General features: G+C 41.0%; 2 protein-coding genes across 4 annotated transcripts; one reads left to right on the forward strand and one right to left on the reverse strand.

The window, feature by feature from the left end:
- Positions 1-683: 683 nt before the first annotated feature.
- Positions 684-4,610, forward strand: LOC109461816. The gene is made up of 5 exons (XM_019758280.1): positions 684-1,325; positions 1,816-1,950; positions 2,445-2,586; positions 2,778-2,938; positions 3,427-4,610. Exons 1-5 carry the CDS (start codon positions 945-947, stop codon positions 3,589-3,591), a joined length of 984 nt encoding a protein of 327 aa, XP_019613839.1. The 5' UTR covers positions 684-944; the 3' UTR covers positions 3,592-4,610.
- LOC109461805 (splicing factor U2AF 50 kDa subunit-like) lies at positions 4,015-15,521 on the reverse strand. Of its 3 annotated transcripts, none has more exons than XM_019758248.1 (17): positions 15,391-15,520; positions 14,021-14,198; positions 13,546-13,593; positions 13,223-13,326; positions 13,026-13,061; positions 12,230-12,271; positions 11,636-11,665; positions 10,969-10,998; positions 10,615-10,739; positions 10,007-10,123; positions 9,437-9,575; positions 8,907-9,007; positions 6,478-6,600; positions 6,218-6,304; positions 5,844-5,967; positions 5,435-5,538; positions 4,015-4,970 (listed from the first exon to the last, which is right to left on the reverse strand). In XM_019758248.1, exons 1-17 carry the CDS (start codon positions 15,443-15,445, stop codon positions 4,836-4,838), a joined length of 1,578 nt encoding a protein of 525 aa, XP_019613807.1. In that variant the 5' UTR covers positions 15,446-15,520; the 3' UTR covers positions 4,015-4,835. The 3 variants fall into 3 exon arrangements, with proteins under 3 accessions (XP_019613807.1, XP_019613816.1, XP_019613825.1); XM_019758257.1 differs by having other exon boundaries at positions 4,667-4,970; positions 8,907-8,986; positions 15,391-15,521; XM_019758266.1 differs by lacking the exon at positions 11,636-11,665 and having other exon boundaries at positions 4,667-4,970; positions 15,391-15,521.
- Between the last annotated feature and the right edge of the window lie 1,158 nt (positions 15,522-16,679).

A 16,679-nucleotide genomic window follows, 5' to 3' on the forward strand; every position in this document is an offset into this window, starting at 1 on the left:
GGAAGAGACTGAATAAGTTACTGTCACTATGAATGATTGAAGTTCATGTCTTTTGTTAGGAGCTCTATTGTCTTGTAATGTAGTATTTTATCCTAATGTAGTGATGGACACTTTTAAGTTTCGATTCTGGTGAGAGTTCTTGTTTAAACATCCAGTTCTGTAATAAAACCTTTTGTTTGGAACTTGCCATTACAAGCAATACACAGCAGTTTCAAATGACATGAAGAAGGTTCATATTATTTTGCCAACAAGAGTACCTTTGATAAATTGTTATCAATTATCCAGTTAATACAGATGATTAGGAAAATGTCACTATATCTGAAGCAAGGTATCATTTCTCAAAATAAACACATAACTAAATCACCAGATGAATTGTTTTGTGTGGTGAGCAAGCCTGATGGAGTGAGTGAATGAATGAGAATGTTTTAAATGTAACTTTATGAAGGATAATCTAAGACAGGAAATAGTTAATGAGAATACTATCAATGTAGAGCAATAGAAGAGTTATTTTAATCTTTTGAACTTCCTGTTATGACTTTACAGTTATTCTTACTCGAACCTTGCTAGTAGTACTACTAGTAATATCCTGCGCCCCCTATCGTTCGAAGTAGGTTAGTCCATCAACCTCTGACCTCCAAGTAGCTTCCGCACTTGAAAATGTGCACGTACGCATCGTGATCGTGTTATCCGATATAACTGCTTAAAAACGTGAAATTAAGGTCATTCAGCGTCACGAATAGAATATTGGCGTTATAAAGCATATACAAAACACGGCAAATGTTTTTAGTGATTATAGGAAACATAAAAGCAACAGTATAAATTGAACCGATGTGAGGCGTTTTGTTGCTCAAGGTTTCAAGTTGCCGTTGTTTTGTTTACCTTGAACTTCGACCTCTTAGGGGTGGGAGGGACGAGAAGTGTGTCACTGTACCCTGCAGAAAAACATGGCGTTTGCCAGGTCTATCCTCCGTGCCGTGGGGAACCTGAAGAATCAGTACTTCAACGTGCACCGGCACCAGCTACTGAAGAAAGAAGCGGGCAAGATTGCGGCCATTTACAACGCAGATGTACAAAAGCCACAGGTCCTGCTCTTTGAGTCGTACCAAAGCGCCCTCCGCCTGGACATCCCCAGATATTCCTCCCTCAACACCGTCTTCTTCACTAGAGTCGGCCAGGAGGACTCCTTCGCCGCGTGTCGACAGAAGAAGAAGAAGAAAAGCATCGGGAACGTGTCTGAGGATGTGGGGCACGAAGTTTCGTTCTGCACCAGTGGCAAATTTCTCTCCACTAACCTGAAGGACGGCAGTCCTTTATGTGAGATACAGGTAAATACTTGAGCACAAGACCTGTAGTTCCTCGTTAGTTAGTAATACATGTAGTGCCGATATCACAGAGTTGTTTTGCACCAGTATTTCAAGGCCTTTGAAGTTAATATTAAAGGTGTATTAAGGTTAAAAGTTGTGGTACAAGGTAGATGAAATTGAGGCAACTGTATTAGCCTATAACTGTATCAAGAAGGGAACATCTTTACAAAATCATAGTAGTTCAGAAAGCCAAATAACGTTACACGTCCAATATAAAATGTGCCAAAGCAAGACATTGATATCATTTTTCTATCTTTGGCTTTTTGGGAAACGAATATTCAAAAAAAATGTGTGGCGACTGTCTCCACAGCTGATGAATAAATCAAGGTAACACAGGTGTGCCTGAAGACCACAACCATCCACACATTCAACACTGACATGATACATTAAGTTGACACACTATTGACACAAGGTGTCTGCACTGCTCTGATATTCCCTCCTCTCCTGTCAGGTGCCAGACCTGTACTATGACTCAGGTGCAGACAACCCGTCCATCCACACAGACCTGATCCAGGACCACCTGGACAACTTCCTCCTCACCACAACTACCATCAACGGGGAGGAGGAACCCTGTGTTCTCGCTCAGGTAACACTGTGAACTACACCTAAAACTCTGGAAGAACACTTCTCAGGGGGCCGTTAAAATGTGGACACTATACTAGGATTTTTGTGACAATGGTACAACCAAAAGTAATGACATTTGTGCCAGGTGTACCTTATGTATCACTTGTACTGGTCTGACTGTACAAGCGATAAATAACAACAAAGTTTTGAATTGAAGATAACATATAGTATGGTAGTGTCTACCTGACTCAGTAGGTTGCTAACTTGCTGTCATCCAAAGGCATAAGAAGCTAGCGCTGGTGCATGGTGGTTGTAGATGTCTGTTTTCAGCATAGGACCTCCAGTTGGCCTGGCTAACACCTAAGGCCAATTACTCTTTTCTTAGCAGCCTATGTAAGTAGAGACCAATAGTATGGTGCCTTTGTGTAGTGGCTTGAAAGTTCCTACCTACAAAAGAAACTGTTGTAAAAGTTCATGTAAAGAGATAGAGTGTTTGACTGTTTCCCATGTTTGAAGGTGGAAATCGACAACTACACCCCTGATGAGGTTTACGAGGTAGACTTGGATGATGATTGGTCAGCCGTGGGCAACAGCGTAGCACGGCATTACGACCAGTTCATCTCAGTTCGCAAGAACATGTTCCTTTTCTCCAGGGAAGGTTAGCTTCTACATTTGTATTATAATAAGCTCCTGACATGTTCTTTTAACAATGACATGTTTTTGCAGTTTGACAGAATATGTGTATGCTATGGTTGTGTTATGGAAAATACATTGTGCTTCATGGTATAGCCTTCTCATTGCAAGATTTATCTGGGGAATTTCAACACTTTTGCTATGTATATGATACAGAGCTGGTGCCCTGCGAGAGCCACCTAGTGACATTCCGCGTGCACTGCAGCGGCCTGCACCCTCACGAGGAGCCCATTGTCACAGGTGATCTCATCCCCCTGGGGAAGAGGGACCCTTTGCAGGGGCTGAGGATGGAGCATCAACAGGCTGAAGTTTGGCTGGTAAACAGGCTCTCTTGGTTTTAGAAGAGCTTTATTGACACAACAAGAGTACAGCGACTTTCGTTAAGTCGTGTAGACATACAGACAGGTTTTAGAAGTGCTATTAAATGCTTTAGACTCATTTTTAGAAGACATAATGGCATGTTCTGTAGGACTTAACCCTTCATAAGTGTCATGACCGAAGAGCTAAGTTCTTCATTCAGTTTTTGACGACCGTCTTGTCATTTTCATCAGGGTAATTTTGACTGGTTCACTGAAGCTACATGTAGCTGTGCACATTAAACCAGTCATAATTGCCCAGATGAAGATGACAGACATTGAAGTCCTGCCTATATGCCCAGGCCATTAAAGTCAGCTTGTTAAAAAAAGAGGTTGTGAATGAAGAACTTTGCTATTCAGTCATTCACCACCCTGATACAATTATTTGGGGTTAAATCTTGACCACACAAGTTAAATTTGGGTTCAGATTTGTCCTTTGTTTTTTTCAGGGATCCTGCTTCCTCCCCAAGAACATGAACTTCACCTGGAGGATGGCTGTGATGAACACAGAGTCCAACACCATCGTGCACGAAGAGGAGTTCGGTAGATCTGGAAATGCTGCTAACGACTTCTTCTCTGTCGGTTACAACGATAAAGGCTGGAAAGGAGTCTAGCTTCGTGGTCGGTTTGCAGCTTTTATAGATTTTGCTACCATTTGCCTCTTACAGTACTGTAAGTGTAACTATGTATGTGCTGAGATTGAAATTTTGTTAAGGTTTTCAAGTGTGGCTCCATATACATGTACAATGTATTAGATTCATTGCCAAATTGATATGTTCCAGGTTTTCAGTGGCAAAATCTCCCCAAAGATCTGTAATTACGTTTTGTTGATTTGTACTTCTCACAGGTGTGATTTAAAATGGCTTTGGCCTGAAGTCATTGATGACATTGAGATACCAGTACACTCAAGCCTGGCTAAAAAGAATCTTATGCAAAAATACATTAAAAAATAATCCTGTGTGCCTATAAAAATAATGTGTGTAAGAAGCAACTGTGTATATCGTAAGTCTGTTGTAATCAAGAGACGTCAAAAATGATCAACAGTCACTGTTTTTATTTACCTTTCTGTTACAAAGACTTGTTGTATCCAAGACTGTCGTACAATACAAGTAAGCATGTACATAACATGCCACATTAAAACCTGTGCCGAACTCTACACATCTAAGTTTCAGTCACTCGGCAGGACTATCCTGGTAATAGCAATGTTCACTTACCACAAGGACTATCAAACAACAGATGCCTGTGTATTCTGCACAGCATTACAACAAGGGTACTAAAAAGTTAAACTGTAAAACTTAAATGGTTTATGGATGCAAAACAACAGACATCAATACAGATGACTGATGTTACTCTACTACAAGTATCTATAATATCCCTCCCCAACTGAATCTCAACACGAAGTATCCTGAATATGTTTAATACAAGCCTGGCTTTGGTTTGAATCATTTTTGTGGCCCCGGTCAAAATGTCATACAAATACGTCCAGTTGCTTTGAAGTAGGAAGTTAGTATACAACACCACTGGATGATGAAAAAGAGCATGAAACATTGTCTACAAAACTTACTGGTGACCACACATGATCTGACTATATACAGTGCTGACCAAAAAACACTGGAAGTAACAAAAATGTACTCAAAAAAGCAGCATGAGGGCCCTAGAGATATACTTGATCATTTTTCTTACTATTACACTTCAGAACACAGTTACCAATGAAAGCTACATGGGTTAGCAAGGGCTGAGGCAATATGAACAGCAAGAAAAACTAAACAATCAGAGATCTATTGTATTATCGTTTGGTGGTCCTATGATGTATCCACTGCTGTGTGTTGAGAAAAGAAAGCTGCTGATCGATCACGCTCTACTGGAAATCTCGTCTGTGATACTTGTCGGGGTCGTAGTACGACGTAACTACGATACGCTGGGCGAACTTGCGGCCGGTCAGAGCCTGCTGGGCCTTCTGACAGTCCATGATGGACCTGAACTCCACATAAATCTGTGTAAGGAAAAAGGTAAACTTCTATGTTAGAAATGGTATACAGAATTTTAGTAAGTTAGGAAATATCTTAAAGTTGAACTTCTATACCTTACTTTGGAACCAGTAAAACAAAGTATTATCATTTTACTGATACTGTGGGGTCAAATGGCATAACGGCAGAGCATTCGTTTCGGAACCAAGAGGTCCCAGGTTCGAAACCTGCCATGTAACATGTCTTGTGCCCTTGGAAAGGCACTTTACATGACTTTTCTCACTTCACTCAGGTGAAAATGAGTATGGCAGAATGATCATAATCATGGGCATTAAAGGAAAACCAATGACAAGGATATGTTGCATATTGGTGTACAATAGTACCGTTACATATGTTAGCCTAGTCAAACTCGCAGTCAAAAATCAGCTCAAATTTTTGGTCCAAAAAGTGCATATGCGGTCAGTATTTCCATCCCTGTGAAATTTCTCACCTTGCCACACCCAGGGACATCCACCCCCTCAATAGGCCTGGGGATCTCCACACTCAACACTGCACCGTACTTCCCACATTCCTCACGCACATCCTCCAGGATATCTGTGGACAACAGGGACATGTCAGCACATACTAGTAGTTTCTTAGATCTAGCAATAGACAATGGCAGTAGAGAAACTACTGTTGAGATCCTAAAATACACATAAATACACACCTAAGCATCTATACCCACAATGAACAGCAGGATCAAAAATAAGAGTTTACCAAGACATGCTAACCTATGAGCAACAACACGCTCCAGTGACACTTCACACTTGCTAAAAAAAAAACTTGATTGGAAAAATTTAGTGTATCAACGATCTCTGTGCTTGTCCAAGACAGTTTTTACAACAGGCAGGTTTACAGACCTTCATATTCCTCCTCGTCCATGAGCTCTTCTGGCATGACCATGTTCATGAGACAGAGCACCTCCGTTGGGGGTCCCGCGTTGCCAGTCAGGGTCAGGCCTGGGATCTGTAGCTGGACAGGTTGCTGGAAAGAAAACAGTCAAACTGTAACAGCATGCATGAAAAAACAAGCAAGGAGCACTGGCGACATAGACTTCCAGTCCCTTAAAACACATGTCCATTACTGCTTTCTTTATACTGCATGACAAGAATGCTAGGACATTATGTAGCAACTGTCAACCATTAATTGGCCACTGACTTGGTGGTTCTGTATAGAGATTTATAGCTTATTTCAACATTGTTCCCAACAGCATGATATAACACATCATACTTACATTCTGTGCATTCTTGGCACCGACGCTGGCCCTTTGGACAATCAGCTTCTTGTCTCCAAGCTGCATTCCGTTCAGTCCAGCTATAGCCTGAAGAGTACAAGTAGTTCTTATGATCAGGGGCTAGAATTAAGACACAGTCTGCATACTAAGAAATCAACAAATGAAATGATGTAGCTTCACAAAAGACCTACCGGGTATTGTAAGTCGAATAGTTCAATAAACAAAACTGTATGGTTTTTTGCCAAAGGAATGAACAATACCTGGTCTGTGACGTTGGGATCCACATATTCACAGAAGGCATATCCCTTTGACAAGGCAGTGGAGCTGTCCTTAACCAGGTTGAAGGCTTTGAGCTGGCCGAATGACAGGAGAAGTTCCTTGACCTGTGAGATGAGTAGACGGAAGGACGCATTAGAAGGAGGTACATGTATGTCTAATGGATAGTGACATGCTGACAGGACCACTTCCCTCATAGCACTAGGGACAGGGCCACAATATCTACAGTTCTGGTAAATTAAATGCTAACGGGTGCAAGCTTTGGAGGGGACTACAGGTCAACTTATACCCACTTTCAACAACTACACAAACATGCATCTAGTCATGCTCTCTGAACCAACCTTCGGCAAGCAACACCACTAAACTTGTGCTTATGACAGAGTTTCTACATTTGAAGAGGAAAAACTGCCAGTTCCTACCTGTGTTGGAATGCCGCATTCGTCCTTCTGGGCTGTGTACTGTCTTAACTAAGCACCATCTCACGCGCACAATTCTTTCCCCGTCCCCTAAGCTATCCCCTCAAGCACACATCACCACTGTGACTTCCATCAGACCTTCACTTCTGACAGAAACTCAAAATCCTTTCACTCAGATATCGTAATAATTATCGAGAGGTTCACCCATGGCTGAACTGGGCAGGTTTAACAGTTGGGAGGATGTTTTAGTTGTTGTTGCTGCTACGCCTGTTGAAAATGACAGTAGCAATGGCACAGAGCTGACAGGGTCTGTCTGTCAACCACACCATTCACTCCCTCTCAACCGCTCACCATATACATGGTCTCTCCAACATGCGAAGGACACTTGCCTTTAGGCGCCATTGGCAATAGGGCAGGTTGCAGAGGTTGTGATACTCTCAAGAAATGTTTTGCCCCATAAAAACATGTAGTAACGTCCCCTTAGCTAGGGATCAAGATGGGAACAAAATGGAAGAAGACGCGTGAGTACTTCATATTCAAGCAAGTCTGGCTGACATGCTACATTCTTACTGCTGTGGCAGACATGGGCATTACTAACCTATGTTTTTTTTTTTAGAGCAGAACTTTTTTTCTCTCCAGAATTATGATGACCTAGCCTGCATAATTTTGTGACATTTTCTTGCTTTGATCCTAATGCTGAGTTTCCAATGGAGCTGTGTGCACTCAGATCAGCTGAAAGATTTTGAGCCAAGCGTAATACCTTTTGTGTGCACTGGCAAAGTTCTGCATCATTCAACGGAAAAAGAATTCACATGTTGGCAACCAATCTGTGAAGCTTTGCTCTAGACAAAGTAGTCATTAGATATGGTTCTCAGGAATAGGCATGCTTACCTGGGTGGGGAACATCATATTGAAGTTATACGTACACGTTCTTCTGTTATCTGAAAGTAATACACCTGAAAGGAAGGGGGAGGGGCCACAAGAATCCATTTTGTCCTTTTGTTAGGATAAGTTTTGTTCCAGCTTCATGACAATACTTTCATTTTGAAGTTGCCTGATGAATTTTGACATTTGAGCAAAAGAATTTGTGATTTTTGTTTTGTTTTGGAGCCGTGGATGACTGAAACATTAGGACATGTCTTGCTGGAGCTAAGCTGAAAAAGAAACCCTGAAACAGAAACCTGGAAAGGAGAGAAAGCCCTGGGATAGAGAGTTTTCTTGACATGAGACAACCTGTTTAATGAGAGCTGAAAAAAATGCTGCAGGGAAAAATGTCCAATTATTCAATTTGTTCCGTTGTCTGCTCTTGTAAAAATTAGAAACGACTGCAGAAATTACAACATATTTCACGGAAGTGCTTTTGCGGAGAGAAACAGTCACTGATGTATTTGGTGACAAAAGTTTTGGACTCAACTCAGAGAGCATATTCAATGGAATTTCTTGAGGATTTGTGTTTGAAACAATGCAATGAAGAACGTAAATTTGGGAACAGCCTTTAAGAATGAGTACCAATGAAAGACAATGTGGTAAAGGGGTGTCCATAGTCCTCCCCTTTGGTCAGCACTGGACTGGGGCTGGGATCTCTTACGTTCATGCTACTTTGGGATGGGGAAAAGGAAAAAAAAAAGCTGGAGACACGCCCATGCCACAGCTTGAACCTCACCTCCTTACCTGAAAAGAACCTTGGGAAAGAGAACCCTGAAAGGGAATGGTGCCTAGACAGACAACAGCCTGTATCTCCTCTCTTTCCCGGAGTACCTAGTCTTCTCCGCTTCCCTGCTACCTGCTTGAAATATGCTAAGTCTTACAAAAGCACCAGAGGGGGTACAGATAAGAAACCAGCCTGTCTTTTCTTCCTCCAGTCAAAGCTTGAAGTAAGAGTTTTCCAAAACAAACAGCCAAACAGAAACACATTCAAGTTTTCAAACTACAGTCAAGGGCTCAACAAAGGTAAAGGCTGGCTTCTTTGTCTGTTCCATCCACTCAGAATAGGGTACCTGATCGTCGTTTAGGTAGTTGGGAAGTCCACCGATGAAGATCTTATGCGGGGAGTCCTGCACCACTGTTGACACCACGCCTGGAATAACGGGGAACCCACCTAGGTCAGACAAGCCGTTCATATCTGAACGTCTTCATTGTTTGTAAAGGGTACATGAAAAAACACAGTCTTACACAATAGAACTATAATGGTTACTCTACAATGTGCCACTGTTACCAAAATCCCTGGCTTACAATTTCTTTTCGTGCTTCTTATAATGCTTTAAAGGTTTGAGGAAAACGTCAAATGATGTGGGCACTTAATTTCATTGTGCAGATACGAAAAACAAACTTCAAATTATACATTAAATTTTGAATGATAATAAGAAGCCGGTACGAAATCAACAAACCGACAACTGAAACGACTCCTAAAATTAGAATTTTCGTTTACGAAAGGTGCAGCTATTCTGTTAGAAAGTTTGAAAAAATTTCAAGAAATTGACAAAAGCAGAAAAGTTAAATATCTCTCTGGTGTGTCCAGTCAACTCACCTGGCACGTGGATGTCCGGGTTCTCCGCCATGCCGGGGACTGGTTGGTAGTCATGGGGGCGGCGCAGCTTCAGGGACTGACCTTGGAAGATGATGCCATCAAACGCCATGGCCAAGGTCGTTTCATCCACAGATCGGAACTAGAATCAAACAAACAACAACAACATTAGTTAAAGATGAGCCGAACATTTAAAGATTGTTTTAGTAGATATCATTCTAAACCAGCTTTAAACCTTTCCAATTTCAAAATGGGACTTACCAAAATTATGAATGAAACTAGAAAGCAAATGGCTTGATCACATCCCCAATACCAAAAATTGACCTATCCCTTCCTCTGCACAAATGGATTGTTCCTAAATCACGACTGTTCAAAATGTAAAGTGTTCAAAAGTCTATACCCTAACGTGGTGTGGTGATGCCATAACTATGAATACTAGACCAATCTTGGCTGTTCATCAAAGAAAAGGTAGGTATTGTTGAATAAATTTTTGTATCTACACATTGCAGGAGTGGGACATAGTAAGGGATTGGTCTGTCTAATGTTGATACATTCTAGAAGAGGAAGTCTTACCTCCAGGAAGGCGAAGTTCTTGTCCAGGTTGACCTGACAGGCGAGGACAGGGTTGCCGGGTGCCTGGGCCAGGCTGGCACGGTGCATCTGGGTGTTGAAGAAGTCAATCATAGCCTCCTGTGGGGGTAAAGAGACACACAAATGAAGCTACAAATGTAGTCGTAGTCAAGACTCAAGTCACATCTTTTGTAAGACTGATTGCCTGCTGAACACTCTTTGGTTGATCGTTGTTTAAACATTGCTTCTCCATTTGCATAAAATGCAACCACCAAGGTAAACGAACAGACAAAACGGATTTACCCAAACATCGTAAACACAAGAGTTCCACGACCTCCTACCTTTGCTAAATGATGTTAACCCTTCCGGCAGACGAATCATACATTTTTACTCAATGATCTTGGAAATAAGAGCCTCATTTGCATGAATCATATCAGTTGATAATATTCTCCTAACCAATGACATTCTTATCGATCTTAACAAAGAATGCTATTATAGTATTATAGCATTTATAACCTTGTTGGCAAAGGTAATAACCTTCTTGGCAAGGGTAATAACAGTCACATGTATCTTTCTATATGTAAAAAGTAGAAAGTTCAGCAAGGACTAACCTCTGTGACACCAAACGGAATGTTGCCCACGTACAGCCGGCGGGCTTGCCTGGTCATCTGGCTGCCAATCGGCATGGCCGTGCCTGCGTTAGCCAACAACGCCGCGCTCGGGATGGAGCCAGTGGCTGTCAATCAAACACAGGACTGCATTAGACAGTTTTCCTTCATGGCAAAACTCATATTTTTAATCCCTCCTGGTTCACTTCAAATAGAACATCCCTTGTAATAAAATTTGCGTGTTGCTAAAGTTTTCTTGGACTTTTGTGAAGAAGTTTCCAACAACATAAATAAAATGCACAAAAAATTCAAGACAACTATTTGTTAAGAGTTAAGTCGTAATTTTGGAATAAATACCTGATGCCATGTTGCCCAGCCCCGGCATATCTGTGAATCACAAAGAAAATGTACATCAAATACAATTCAACAATTCTGCAACTGTTTAGTTGTATTGAACCTTTTAGTGGAGTTGATGATTACTTTCCTATTGTAGGAATGTGTCAGTTTTCTTCTACAATTGTACATTTTTAAGTCTCTGATTCTATACACATCACACATCTATGTTTCTAGGGCAGAGCTAGGGACAAGTACAGTGAGGGAAGTACAGTTTTTTTGTTCAAGTTGTAGCAACATCCTCCCCATGTATATGTTTGAGTTCAAACTTCTACACCTTGGCTAAAGAATTTTTAATTGAAGCAACAAGTAAGAATTTCAGGCCATTTGCATGCACATACTAGACATTTGCCAAGTATCACAGATTTCAAAATTAGTGCATACAATTACAAAAACACTGTGGAAACTAATAGTAGATGTGTTAAGTGCCACACAAGCTTTTACAACTTAAGATTTTGAAAATGTAAAAAGCAGCACGACAAAAAAAAATACAACACACTCAATTCTCCCTGTATTTTGAGACAAATCGATGTCAACTTCGTATAATTTTGAAAGGGATAGGCAAAATGATAATTGTTTTGTCACAAAATGTCTCATCACACAGAAAAGGTGTACCATGGGGTATAAATACCTGATGCTATGTTGCCTACCCTCGTCATTTCTGTGGACCACAAAGTGAGTTGGCATCAAATCTTACCACACAACATTGAAACACAACATTTCTTGCACTGTTCCGTCAATGGGCAAATTGCAAGGGCAACCTTTGGTTTTGTTTGAAAGATCACTTTGGGCACAAAATGTGGGAACACTACAGAACTAACATCAAACAATTTCCCTCAGCGAGACTTTAGTTCAGGCAATTTGAAGAGCCAGATGCAACAATCTTGTCATAAAAATCAGTCATCAAAAGAGATACTGTAAAAATCAGAATGTGTTTCTACTTGTGAGCATGTCATACATGAGTGTGTATGAGTTGAACTTGATCTGAGGTACATTTATGTCATGAAAAGGGAAAATCACTGACTAGACTGAAAACAGCATTACAAAACCAACCACAACCGGGCAAGTTACCACTCCTTTTGACTACATAGTTTTTCAATAGCAATCTTTATAAAAAATCTCTATTTGAACATTTTTTTTAGAACAAATTTATTCCATATAACTTATAAGCACTGGATGGACGTTAGCAAACTAAATTTGATCTCGGGTAAGGATGAACAAATACCTCCAGCACTAGCAGCCAGCATGGATGGCATGGACGCTGCGCCTGGAATAGAACATGAAAAATCATGACTGTCAGCTTGCAATTTTAGTTATCAACACTACTAGTTACCAGGTATTAAACTTTTCAAAGCTAGACACATAGCAAGAACTATATAGAAGAATATAGAACAATATGCAAAGGCTGAGGCTGAGACACCAGAAGAATCTGGGTAATCAACTGGACTGAATTATCAGTAGTAAACACATGTAATTCTTGATGGACTTTACCTCTCAGAAATCTATTTTCTGACTCAGTACAAACTAACAAACACACCTAGCCTGGACCATTCTAAAGTCCAGTACATGAGCCATTTCAAACCAAGTATACACAGTGATGCATACCTGTTCACTGGACTTGGATCCGGACTTGTAAGAATGTTTAGGTTCAAGTCCAAAAAAACCTAAAAGTCAAGAACCGAGTCCAGACTCGAGACTTATTACCATAAAAGACCATTTCACATACCCCCTTTCTTTCCAAACCACCTAAAACCTTCTGTAGATTGTAAAATCTTTGTTGCAAAAAAATGACATTGCCATCGGGCATCGTCAAGTACCGGCCTCCATGTTATGTGGCCAAAGTTTCACCCAAACAACATTGTAAGGTTACCAACAAGCAATTTTGTATATGCCATGGAACCATGAACCTAAACCTCTGGACTTGAATCCGGACCTGAACCTAAAATTGGGTTTAGGTATGCATCACTAGTTCTGACTGTCCATGAGATATTATACAAGCAGCCAAGGAAACTGTGCATTACCTCCGGCACTGGCGAGCAATGGGACCTGGCCAGCAGCTGGAAGCATAGAACAACATTCATCAACTACAATAACATTGCAAAATTGTGTTACCTATCTAATATAGGCTATGTGTTACAACTTACAAAGATTGATAATAAATTTTCTACTACTGGTTTGGGTGATTATTTGAGGAAAGAGAGTGAGATGTGAGGTCCACCTTGCATGGCCTTGTACTGCATAGGAGTGATGTTCTCGAAGCCCGGCGGGGGAACGTCCCAGTACTGGTACGGCTTACGGCGCCTGGACCTCCGGGGGGACCGGCTGGAACAGGTTAACACACACAGAACTATGTCTCACAACAACTAGCTTTATCAATGGTAGAGTGCCATCTGATAACTAACATGTAATTCATCAATCCTACTGGTTATCAGAACTCACATTAAGGTATTGCAACACTACTACTGGAATGAATAATGAGGGATTGTGCTACAGAAATGTACATGCATTTTTCATCATGTAGGAGTGTAATTGTATAGTTACCCTGCAGGAAGGACTGGTGCTTTGTCATCATCCAGGCCACCGATCACCCTGTGGAAATACAATGCAATGCAAGTTCAACAGTTGTGTGTCCCTCATTAACACCATCCATAAGTAATTAAGTAATACTGAGCCCTGGATTTTTTCACCAGCGAAACTTCGATTTTTATCTCCTTTCGCAAGTTGGAGGTGGGTGTTTTGAGCCTGATTTTATTGTATTCTAATTCTATTTTATCCTACATGTATACTGTTAGACTTACAGTGACTGCACTGTTCAGTTGCAAAGTTCAGGTGTAACAGGTCATTCTGTGTAAATGTAGCCAGCTGCTACTGAGCCTGAAAAGCTGGTGTGTTTCTCTGAAGGGCTGTTATAAACTTATAGTAACTTGAACTGGCTACACAGATAATACTGAACAAATTCCACAACTGGGACAACAATACGGCTGAGTTTTGGCGCTGTTTTGTCCCTCCAGCTCACCTTCTCCGTCGGCCCCTGTCCCTGCTGCCGCTACGGGATCGACTTCTACCGCCACGCCTCCTGCGGTCCCCGCCGCTGCGGCCGCCACCACCACGGGGCGAGCCAGACCTGCTTCTGCTCCGGGAACGGCGCTTACGACTCCTCTCCCTGTCACGGTCTCTGTCCCGATCTCTGTGCTCTGTGGCAGGAAAAAATCATGTTACTACAAATTTTACATCTGCAAAATCTGAAGTACAAAAATGCCATCATCCAAATCTTCATCCCCTTCCATGTTTCCAAAATCATTGTAAAAAAAACTAATCCAAGTATTCCCATTATACATGAACAATGGATAACTTTGGCTTTGCATCATGATTTTAATCTACATGCTTCAGCAAAAAATTATAAAGTAGGAGTACATGATGGAGGACTACAAAAGACTATAAACAAGTTGCAATCCTTTGTCTTATGTCGTAAGTCATATTTCTTTCGCCAACAGGTTGTATACAAATTCATGTTGTTTTATGGCATTTTTGTGTGTTTAGTGCGACACATAATTGAAGTTCAAATGATAACTAATCTTTTGTTTTTTTCAAGTACAATCTGCGATCACCGATAACGATATCCCGCCGCAAAACGCACCATAAATATATTTACGCCGTGGCTATATACACTCCCGGTGTGTATATAAAAGACAAATAGATTTTATATACACTCCGAAATACTAGCCTCCTTGGTAGGCCCAAAACTTGGGTTTTTGTGAGTGTTTGAGGATTCAGGGGCACCAAGTTTAAACCTCGGTCTTCAAGTTTATCTTATTGGATGATGAAAATCAGAAAACAACACGGAAATCTCCACCGAAGTTCGGTTGAGGTGGTCAACCCCCTGTTTCCTTTCTATTTTTGGGAATCAGACCCTTGTTGCTACCTGGTGCAGAAAAATTTTTGAGATTGGAGTATGGGCAAGTACTTTCATGAGGTGTTGAAATAGTGTATTTAAGCATGTGTTCCTATGGCAAGATCTAAATTAGTACTGTCTGCCCTATATAGCCACGTTCATATATTTATCATGCAACAGTACTGACACGCCATAGAGCATAAAAGATATCTTTGCATAAAAATCAATCCACACACTTGATAAATTATTTCCGCATATTTATCTACTCGTATTCTATCGTAATATAAGATCATTGATAACTCACGATCTTGCATAACTTCTTCTTCAAACTTTCATTTTGCACAAAATAATTTCAGGACCGCTCCTACCAGAGCGCCATGCACGCCGTGCATGGGCATAAAAATCAGCTAAATTCACTGCGCCAAAACAGCTCTATTTTAAACGGCACACCCTCAAATCCCCACCAAATAAAATCTCTACAACCTAAAGCTTACCTGATTTGGATTCAGATATCTGATTCTCGTAATTTTGGCTATCTACCGCTGCCATTGTTGTAGCTGTTACAAGGTCCCACACATCCAAAAATTACCAAGATGGCGTCTTCTCCAAAAAAGTGGGAATTACCCAGAAAACCCTGCGAAAAAAAATCATTGATCCGGATATGGAGGTACACCATCCGGAAATCGAGTTTGAGCGCGGGAAATTCAAACTTTGTCTCCGCCTTTCTTTTTAGTGCCTTACTCTATATATAGGACCCCAAGCTTTTGCACATCATTTAGACGATCGCTAACAGATGCTGCGATGTTGTGACTATCCTTGAATAGCCGTAGACTACTTTCGAAACTGCGTGTAAAGAGGACGCCCCCCCACACATACACTAGTTTATATAGTTTCCCCAAGGAGGTTTAAAGTAGTCCTTGACTGAAAACGACAGGCTAACGTTAATACCTACCTAAGTACAGCTAATAAAATCAGGTAGACGGAAGGAAGACTGGAAGTCTAGACAGAACGCATTAAAATCGGAAATGAAATTCGCCTGTGATAAAGTAGCTTTAACGAAAGCAGCGACAGAAGACATTAAATCATTATCTAGGACGTACGGACAGACATTATAGCTTATGAGTGTTATTCCTACATATGTTACATAGATCATACATAGGATTCAGATGGCATTCATCATCAAAGAAATAATGATTGTTTAATATTGGAATGTCTGACTCTTTAGAGGATGTGTCCCGATGCTTTGTTTATTTTCTATCATGTTATGGTTCGACCCGGATGTTTAAGTCTTCATTGACGTATCAAGCCGTGTCTTCTTTTCTAGCTGACCCGTTGAGGCGGTCATTCAGGACACGGACGTAATTACTGTTATCTCTCTCTGCTCATCTTACACTTTCATGAAGAGCATCCGTCAATTTGGATATCGCTCGGCCGGTTGAAGGGGATCACCCGTTTGCATCCAACAAAGGATACGACTGATATTGAACATTGGGCTTATATGAGTCATCTGAGCTATGACTATGAGTATGACTCAAGTTCACTCAACTGATTGAAACGTGAAAGGATTAACGATAGCAGAGTTGGCCAGTGTATTCACTAGAAAAGTAACATTTGCAAAGCAAATGCATAAAGTTCTCATATGGTTTGCTCTGTTAATTCTTACTCCAACACATTCATATATATGGTGACAGGAGTCTAAATCCCTCCTGCTCTGATATTTCAACATTATGTGACCCAACACCAGTATCATGGTAACAGACAGTCTGGTTCAGGTCATTGACCT

Source organism: Branchiostoma belcheri, unplaced genomic scaffold (genome assembly GCF_001625305.1).
Source record: "Branchiostoma belcheri isolate BF01 breed outbred unplaced genomic scaffold, Haploidv18h27 scaffold112, whole genome shotgun sequence".
Taxonomy (NCBI): domain Eukaryota; kingdom Metazoa; phylum Chordata; class Leptocardii; order Amphioxiformes; family Branchiostomatidae; genus Branchiostoma; species Branchiostoma belcheri.